At 50.9% G+C, this 9,918-nt stretch overlaps 1 protein-coding gene across 2 annotated transcripts in view; it reads left to right on the top strand.

Moving 5' to 3' along the window:
* Positions 1 to 6: 6 nt before the first annotated feature.
* Positions 7 to 9,918, top strand: part of CORO2B (coronin 2B) — a 141,878-nt gene continuing 131,966 nt past the window's right edge. Inside the window, exons 1-2 of one of the 2 annotated variants that reach the window (XM_019503933.1) lie at positions 22 to 73; positions 6,192 to 6,344. Coding sequence is in view for 1 of the 2 variants with exons in the window: in XM_019503932.1 (XP_019359477.1) it covers positions 59 to 73 (15 nt within the window). In the remaining variant the exon portion in view is untranslated. Of the gene's footprint in view, positions 74 to 6,191; positions 6,345 to 9,918 lie in introns of both variants that reach the window. The other variant, XM_019503932.1, reaches the window with a different exon arrangement.

Below are 9,918 nucleotides of genomic sequence, written 5' to 3'. Positions count from 1 at the left end.
CCCGGGCCGGCTCCCCCGGGTCTCCTGCAGCCCACAGGCACTTGGCCAGACTTTCTGCATGACTGTCACAAAGGTAAGAGGCGGCTCTGCCCCCGCTCCGCCCTGCTCCCTGCTGCCCGCCTGGCCCCGGGGCGCTGCGGCTGCCCGTGCCCCTTCCCTGGGGGTGCTCGGCGCTGTCCATGGGGCTGCTGGCGGTGCCACCGCCTTGCACCGAGGGCAGGTGCTTGCAGCCCCTAAGCGGCTTCGCTGCCTGCCAGAGCCTCCCCCATCTGCTGCATTTTTAACCCTTTCGCGTGGGCATCCCTGCTTTCCCTGGCAGGCGGAGCGCGAGGGCTGGCAGCCGGCGGCATTCACCCGGAGGCAGCCCCCGGGGCCCTACAGGTGTTGGCAGGGGGCTGGGATGCTCCATCCCTGATGCACCCGTGTTCAGTGTGGCAGGGGTGGACTGGAGCTTGCTCCCATTGCTGCAAGGGTGGGGAGGGTCTCTAGGCCCAGGGGGTAGCAGCCCCTCGGCGCCCTGGGCTGCTCTGGGCATGGCATTGCCCATGTGCTCCATGACCCTTGCCAAGGGCATAGGGTGGATGCAGGAGCAAACCTGGCTGTCCCGGGTGGTCTCCAGCACCTGTTGCCTTGCCCACGGGGGTCTGCTGGCCAGGGATGCTGCTAGGCTGGCGTGGCCCCTTCGGACCCCGGCTGTGCCCAGCAGCGTGCAGCTGTCTGAGGACCCCCATACAGCACCAGGCATCTGTCTGGGGCAGAGGGCCGAGATCAGCTTTCGTGCCCAGAGAGCGGGTGGCTGCGTCCCTGTGGGACTATGGTGCCAGGGTGGGCGGCACGCCTGGCTCCGTGCTCCTCGTTCGGGTTTCATTGCTCATTCAGCCGGTTTGTTTGGGGCAGGGCCTGGCAGCTGGGGAATCAGGGGGCGCACATGGCAGGCACCCCCGGACTCCTGGAAGAGGGGTGGGGAACAGCAGGACTCCAAGGAGTGAGGCTGGTGCAAGCCCAGGCGGCCACAGCCACGGCACGGATGAGCCCGGCACCGCAGGTGTGAATCAAATCGGTGCTGTGGAGAGTGGGCAGGTGCCAGAGGCCAAAGGGAGCCGTTGCCTGTCATTCAGTGGGCGCGATGAAGGTCAGTGGAGCGTGGCTGGCAACAAATGCAAGGCACGCTTCGTGCCCAGGCTGCCCGTGGGCTGCTGCTGCTTCCCCGGGATGCAGAAGGGAAGCAAACAGGAGGGGGTGGGAGTGAAAGATGCAGCGACACGAGCAGGAGAGGAGAAAACCCAGTGCCAACGTGTGCCCGAATGCACTGAGAAGGATGCTGGCCTGGCCAGAACGAGTGGTCTTAGCAGGGGAGTTGTGAGCTGAGAACGGGTTCGAATTGCCAGTGGCATCAGTGTGTGCATGTACATGCGTGCATACGTGCACGTGCGTGCGTATGGTGTCACTCTAGTATATACTTCAGCGAGTCTCTTGCTATGCAGTGGGGCTCCTGAGCCGTGGTGGTTGCAGTCAGATGAGCCCCTCAACCTCTCATCTTAGACTGGAGGGTTCCTGGCCCTTAGAGAGCCAGAAGCTGAACCGAAAAGGCAAGAAAAAATAGCCCCAAAACTTACTCATCTGGCAGTACCAGGGTTGAGTCAGGCACATTAATTCTGAAGTCCAAGTCAGGGTTGTTTTTTTTTATTTTGAGCGTTTGGAAAAATCACAGTATTTGCATCTGAGTGGGGGGGGGAGCTGTGGCATCATAAGGAAAATGCTCATTGCACAGGATGAAGCATAAAGCGTGGGAGGTGGAAAGGCTGGGAGGCAAAGAAATCCTGAAGCAGGAGGATGCTTTCCACATAGAAGCTTCTGTTTTCCTTCTGGAAGCTGCATCTCTCACCCACGAGGGATCATAACGCAAGCAAGAGAAAATCCAAGCAAAGGCCCGGTGCCTGCCTTTGGATTCACGCAGGGAGCTTCCCTGCAAGGTCCAAGGCAGGGCCTCAGCATCAGAGGCTGCTGCTCCTTTCGCATCCTCAGACGCACCTAGGAAGCAACAGGTGCAACGAAGGAGGAGGGCTGGGCTGTAGGCCTGTGCTGGGCTGGTGGAGGGCAGAGTCGCAGCTTTGGGAGTGCAGGTGACTTTTCTGTGTAGAAGTGACTTCTTGCTTGTCTCCTAGGAAGCAGGGAGGCTGTTCTGCGTGGCTGTTAGGGCGAAGGAGCCTTCATCGGACCCGTGCGGCAGCTCAGAAGCTGCAAGTGGCTGAGGTCCTCCAGGAAGGGGCAGCTGGTTGTGGTCCCATGCATCCTTGCTCAGATGTGCGCAAGTTTTGCTCCTCTGTATCCGCTCAAGCTTTGGCTACTCTGCACAGCAGCCCCCCCCACCCCGGGTACCATAATGCAATGTCGGCACGTCCCAGCGCAGTGCGGTGCACGCAGCCCCGGTATAATTAGCATGGGGGCAGGTATAAGGTGCACAATGGGGCTTTGTGTCGGTGTTGAAAGCACCCGCTTTGATTTAAAGAAGCAGCCAAGGCCAAGCTAGAAGTGAGGAGAACCACCTTGTAACGTGCCCCACGTGAACCACGTGACAGCCTGTGCTTGCCTTGAAACAAAGAGAGGAAGGATGTAGCAGACCTTTAGCAGTGGGATGGTGCAGTGGAAGGATGTCTCAGGTGCCCACCAGGCTTCTTTTACCGCTGAAGGAAAGGGTGTAGGCATCTCTGTGTGTGTGGTAAAGTCTCCTTGTCAGGAAGCCTTGAGCTTTCCAACATTGGTGCCTGGAGTTAGACACCTCAGTGAAAACTTTTTGATGCCAAGGACCTGCAGCCCCCCATGACAGTAATTTGCTAGATTCCCCTAACCAGCTATTTGGCATCTCCAAAAATCAGGCCACTTTTATTTGGGTGCAAAGCTGAAGCCATATTTCCCGAAGGTAGATAAATGTCTTGGTGCTTTTGACGAGCCCACTAGACACCCACCTGCCTCTCTAGGTGCCTACGGCACTGTGAAAACCCGTGCCCAAATGCTTTGCTTCCACCCCCAGAGCTTGGAAAAGCTGGCCTCAATTTCAGCAAATAGACATAGAGATATTGCCTCTCTCCGTGCTATTAAAAAAAACCACCCAACAACTTAAAACATTGGAAGGCTAGATGTCAGACGAGCATGAAAGACTGTTATTGCAGGCAAAATTGTATGTGCATGTGTGCGTGCATGCGTGTGCGAGTGCACGTGGAGATGTGCAATCTCAGACACAAGCTGGATCTCGTTTGGGTCAGGAACGGCCCTCTTTGCTCCTAGGATAGAAGAGCCACGTGGAATGTAACACATCCTGATAACTGCTCTCTCTCAGCTTGAGACCTCCTCCGTCATGCTGAATTTCTGGCCAGGGAGAGTTTAATCATATTAGGAATAGGGAAGGAAAGACCTGGCTCAACTATAAAGGGAAGCCGAGACTCGCACCCACCCAGCTGCACAGACCTCCAAATAAACCTTTGTCTGAAGCTTGGAAAGCCTTCCATCTCTCTCCTACCTCCAACCTTTTATCTATAGTGGAAACTGCTGTTGCAAATGCTTAGTCGGGTCCAACTGGCAGCTAAGTGCTGGAGTGCAGGATTATGGGTTTATTGGGGTCCTTTTCCCTGGGAGACACCGCCAGGGGCCAGTGGAAATGCAGGGAGACCAGCTGGAAGATGGTAATGCAAACTAGGGTAGCTTTCTTCTTGAGATGCATCTTTGCACGTCTGGTTCCAGCCAACCCAAGAAGCAAACTTGCAAGATACCCGAAGCAAGGCTTTGGTTGCGGCCTTTTTGGCCCCGTTCTGCGAACTCGAATCTCTCCGTTTTGTTTTGCCCATCACTAAAGACCTAATGTGTCAACCCCCCTTTCCCTGCAGGCTTTCCTAGCAGCCACGCAGTCTGACCTTTAAACATCGCCTTCGGAGGATGCTGCCTGTTGCCACTATAACAGGCTTAAATAAAGAAAAAATAGCACAAATGACAATGTGCTGTGCAAACAAGGGGCAAGTTCATCCCTTATGCGACCTCGACGAGTGCAGTGTACAAAGCCATTTGCAAAACTGTGTTTTCATCTTTCAGACCAGGCGCTGCCCAGACCCTATTTGTTCCAAAGCTCATTACAAACACCTACAATTTCCTTTATCAGAAGGATGCTTCGCTGGCGTCTAAAGTGCCAGCAAACCGCTGCATAATGGATTTCTGCCTGGTTTTTTAACCTGGAGTGCTCCAGCTGTGCTTTTAACTCGTAGCAGGAAGACAGCCCCTCACTTGACACCATCTGACACCTTTACCTTGTAAAAAACAAACAAACTGAGACCTTAGTCTTTTTAATAGGGATTAAAATGCAATCCAGCCAGGTCTGTTACTGACCCTTTGAAGTGTCCGACCCCTAAAACAAGTCACTTCTGAATTTCCATATCTTAATTCAAATAGTAAAATCTGTCCACAAACCTCTCCCTCTTCCACACCTCCTATAGCACATCTCTTTCTGGCACAGCAGGAATTATATTCAGCTTGCAAAAAAAAAAAAGAAGTCTTGTTTGCCTGGTTTGTACAGAGATGCTTCCCATTACAGCCCACCTGCCCTGAAATTCATCTGGGCAGAGAAGCACGCATGGCCGGACTGAGGTTATGCTGTGGGTGGGGAGCAGGTTTATCGTGGTGATGGGGAGGTCTGTAGAGACCCAGACGGCAAAACGCCGCACACCGAAGAGCAGGCTGAGAAATGAGTCTTCCTTTTCTGGCCAAGAGGCTTCAACGCCGGGCTGTGGCTTTCTGCTCCCATTGCAGGTATAAATGCCATCCTCTGGTTCCCATTGCACTGGCCACATCTCCCTTGTATGGACCTGGCCAGCCCTCCAAAAACAAGCCTTTGGGCGAGGGAGTGTGTGTGACAGATGGCCTGGCTCTGCATTACTCAACGAAGCAGCTTTCAAATGAGAACAGGCTACAAGGGGCTTCCTGGCACAGCCGCCCCAGCTCCTTGTTACTGCAGACAACCATGTCATCGGACATCCCAGGACCTTCTCCAACCCAAATTTAAACCCCAGTCGGTATCTGGCCCCCATACTCCTGGTTGGAAGAGATATGGACCTTTATTCCTCTGCACTTTAGTCACCTTCTTCTGATTTTCAACCTGCACCTACTCACGGGCAGTTGATGTTCACATGTTCTTATGCCAGCGTCATCCTTTGATTTAAATAGCTTGTCCTCACTCCTTGGTATCTACTGATTGAGTGTATGCACAGAGAGCGTTCATCCCACCCTCTTGGACATGGAGCTGCCAGGCTAAACAAGCCCAGCTCTCTCCTTCTTCTCTCGTAAGACAAGGTCTTCATTCCCCCGATCATCCGAGCAGCCCTCCTCTGCCCCAGCTCTGGTTTGCATTCATCTTTCTTGAACATAAGTGTCTTGTGCAGGGGCAATTATGCTTCCCTGCCTGATACAGCTGAAGGGAGGCTGTTAGGGGTTGACTGAGCTATCCTTCACCTTGCTGATACTCAGCCAGGAACCAAAGAAGAGCTGTGCATTAAAATTTCCATCTACATGGGAATATGGGGCTGGAAGACCTCCTGGATCACCAAGCCTAGTCTGCTGCTGTCCCCTGTTACAGAGGAACATATCAGAGAACTCAAAGCAAGTGTTGGCTTGGCTGCCATCAATCAGGACACTGCGGCATGTGTTATGTGCAAATAGAGTCATGTTGTGTGCAAGTGGGATAATAGACTATTAATGTACACACGTGTTGCTTTAAAAAGGCAGATCTCATAAAGCTGGGGAAAAGAACAGAAAAATGTGAATGATAATTGGGACTATTTATGAATATTTCATTCAAATCTGTAAGAAAGAAAGAAAGAAACCTAACTTAGAAGGGGAAAACTAAGGCAGCTATAAAAACAAAATTGTGGGACTGGGATGGCAAAGAATTTAAATTAGAAGCTGGGAATTGTGGGAGGTTGATAAGGGAACCAAAAGAAAGCTATAGTCAGATAAGGGACGCTAAGAAGGCTTGCTTTGTTTTTTAAAATATCTTAGAAACAAAAAGAAAGCAAACAATGATATCGGTCTGCTGTTAAATGAACTGGTAGAACTGGCAAAAATAATGTAAACATAGAAGTGTTCAATACATCCAGAATGAATAATACAGTCATATCTGACGCTGGCTGAAATACTTTCCCTTCCAACAGTAGTTGAGGAAGACTTCAAACATCTGCTGAAGCGAGAGGCTTTCAAGTCAGCCAATGCAAATAATGTGCATCTGAGAGTTTAAAAAGAGTTGGCCAAGGAGCAAGCTGGACTCTTAATATTCAATCTCCTATAAGCTATAAACCCCAGGATAGGTAAGTTAATGTTGCAGCAGTATTTAAAAAGAGCAAACTGGATGATCTGGTTATTACAGGCCTATCTACCCGACACTGATCCAAGGCAAAGTAAAGAACTAGTTGATGCAGGAATTGATTTAATAAAGAATTAAAGGAGGGCAATATAATGCCAACCAACATGAGTTTATGGAAAACAGGTCTTGTCATATTCATTTATAAGATTTTTATTAGGTTTCCAAGTTTGGCTGATAAAGGGAATTGTCTTGATAGGACACCCTTCAACTTCCACAAGGCATTTGTCTTTTATGCCTCTGACATTTTAATTAACAAAGTAGAATTACCCCGAATCAACAAGGCACACATTACATTGATTAAAAACTGCCTAGCTGAGATCTCACAATGCAGTGGTGCAATGGGGAATCATTACTGAGCAGCTGTTGCTAATGGGGCTCTGGAGGGAGCGATTGCTGGCCCCGTTCAACATCCTTATCAACGACCCGGGCCAAAACACCCCTGCTGCATCGCATAAAGTATGGAGATGGCCCATGGCCGTGGGGATGGTGAGATGGTTGATACGCAGCACCCCCTCCCTTGGACAGTGTGAGCAGGGGCACAGGTACACTTGCTCCTGGACTGGAAGGAGGCATAACTGTGCGCTCGGTGCTGCACGTGGACCTATTAGCTCCACTTCTCAGCAGAACCATTTTGCCTGCCAGCAGAACCTGGTCATCCTGCCTCCACCTAGCGCAGCCTGTCTCTGCATGGTGCTCCTGCATGCCTTACACTGCCTCCGTGTGATGCAAGGTGATGCTGTGTGTGTGCAAGGTGATGCTGTGTGTGCCGGGACTCCCTGTCCCGATTGACGGGCAGCGTAGTGGCACTCCGTGTGGGTTCATTAACTCCGTGGGGTGCCTGCTGGCTTATGGGGACATGTTTTTTGGGACCCCCACCTGGTGCACAGTGAACAACTGGCAGAGCAGCTCTGCAGAGAGCAGTCTGCCTCAACCAGTTGCTTGTGTCCAGCTTCTCAACGTGGCCTTTCAAGGAAGGATGTAGACAAATTGGAGAGAGTCCAGTGGAGGGCAAGAAAAAAGGTTGGGGGGCTGAGGGACAGCTTGTGAGGAGAGGCTGAGGAAACGGGTTTTTTAGTCTGCAGAAGAGAAGACCAAAGGGGATTGAATAGCAGCCTTCACCTCCCTGCAGGGGGGCTGCAAAGGGGACGGAGCTGGACTGGTCTCAGTGGGGGCAGACGACAGGACAAGGAGCAATGGGCTAAAGCTGCAGCAAGGGAAGTTAGATCTTAGGTTAGATCTGAGGTTAGGAATAACTTTGTCACTAGAAGAGTAGTAAAACACTGGAACCGGTTACCCAGAGTGGTGGTGGACTTGCCATGCTTGGAGGTGTTTAAGACCCAGGTAGACAAAGCCTTGGCTGGGATGATGTAGTTGGGGCTGGTCCTGCTTTGAGTAGGGGTTGGACTAGATGTGACCTCCTGAGCTCCCTTCCCGCTCTCCTTTTCTGTGATTTCATGATTCAGTGATTCAAAGTGACCCCCCATCTAAAGAGCCAGGGTCACGCTTATAGAATAGGGACGCACTCCTGGAGATCAGTGAGGTGGGAAAGAACGAGAGGGATCATATACTGAACAGTTAGTTGGCTGGATGTGAATTCCCACTGCAACACCAGCCAAAAAGGCTAATATTGCTAGAGGGACACTGAATAGGAGCAGGGGAGCTGCAGATCTGCACCTGACACAGGTGCAGCCACCACTGGAGTGCTGTGTGTGGTCCAGATGTGTGATAAGTCACGGATGTGGGGAGGATTTGGAAGAGGGTTCAGAGAAAAGCCAGGAGAATAAGCATACAGGCCTTCCAGAGACAGACTCCAGGAGCAAAATTGTCCATCAGAGGGACTATCCAGGGTGTCTTGGGCAAGTTATACCTACCTGTGTGGGGAACAGAAATGGGCTAACAGGCTTTTTCATTCAGCAGGTAAAGGATCCAGGGGCTGAAAGGTGAAACTGGACCCATTCTGGTTAGAAACAAGGTGCAAATGTTTAAGAATGAGGGTAATTAGCCAGGAGAGCTAACCCCTAGGACACTGTAATCCAGATGAGATGCTTTCCACAAAGGTGTACTGTACTCTAGTGAACCAGGACATCATCCAGAGAAGTCCTCTGGGCTGTGTTATACAGGAGGTCAGGCAAAGCGATGATCACCCGGTCCCTTCTGACCTTACAATCAATGGATTAATATCATTCATCTCCAGCTGTGCTCTGCCTAGATACTACCTGTTCCTTTTACTCCAGTGACTAAGTTTAAAATAACTGAAATGCAAGTCCATGATACATCTTAATTACCCTTTACATCATGCAAACACAGTAAGTAACGGAGAAGAGAGAGTAACTCAGTGCAATCTCACCTGGCCAGAGATTATTGAATGATTAAATGAAACGCTTATGGAGTGAACCTGGGTACAATGCAGCAGCACTGGGAGGGGTGCAGGGAATGACATCTGCTGGAGGACTCCTCTCTACTTTGTGATCCAGTTAAATACAGTTCAAGAGGAATGGATGGCAAAGTGGAGAAAGTCATACAAAGGCGATTAACAAGGAACTGAAGGATACGAGGAGGCCACATGGTTTTATGGACAATAGACTAGATTTCATATTCATTACAGCTACAGCCTAGCTGTAATAAACTTTCTTCAGGTTACACTGCAAGGCATTTGCAAGTCCTGTAAGGCATTCTGGGTAAAAAATTAACAGCAGATGATATTGGCAAAGCGCTCGTTAAATATATTAAGAACTGACGTATGACAGTTGCCACAGGGGTGTTTCTAGGGGTCCCACATGGTTGGTACTGGGCCTGATACTATTTAATGTTTTTCTCATGATCTAGAAGTAAGTCTAAAATTGGTGGTGATACACACGTGAACGACACCCGGACTGGCTGAAGGGTGAGTAGTGATGGGGGCAGGGCATTCAGGCAAAACCACCTAGATTGTGGTAAACGGGGCAGAAGACACGTCAGGAGAGACGACGGCAAAGTCATACATCCAGGCCTAAGGCATGCAGGCCATACCCACAAAATGGGTCCGGGAAAGGTGCTGGGTCACTGATGGGTTGCAGCAAAACCTGAGCTGCCAGCAAACACCGCAGCACGAAGGGCTGAGGATGTCTGAACAGGGGAGGAGGGAGAGGGCAGTGTTTTTTCCCCTGCATGTACTGCAGCATGCTTTGCTTTTAACAGAAAGCATGTTTAAAAGGGTCTGAAATGTCGCTGGCGGTGAAGAAGAGAGCATCAGAACTGATTTGAGGGCTAGAGGACATACCAGCTGAGCCCGGCAAAAAGGTGACGGGGAGGCGATGGAAACTGTGTGAAAGTATCCTCGCAGACACAAAATAACGTACCAAAGCTCCTGTTCAGCTACGGGAGAAAGGCGTAGTAAGACTCAATGGCTGGAAGCTGCAGCCAGATACATTTGGATTAAAAAAATGAATGTAATGGGCTGGGAGATTAATTGCTGGATGGGGGGGAGAGCTGGATTCTCCATCCGCCAGGCTGGGTGCATTGTGGGAAGGAGGCTTCAG

This window comes from Gavialis gangeticus, unplaced genomic scaffold (genome assembly GCF_001723915.1).
Source record: "Gavialis gangeticus isolate Ggan-Ray unplaced genomic scaffold, GavGan_comp1, whole genome shotgun sequence".
Lineage (NCBI taxonomy): Eukaryota > Metazoa > Chordata > Crocodylia > Gavialidae > Gavialis > Gavialis gangeticus.
This window is presented reverse-complemented; position numbering and strand designations above follow the sequence as displayed.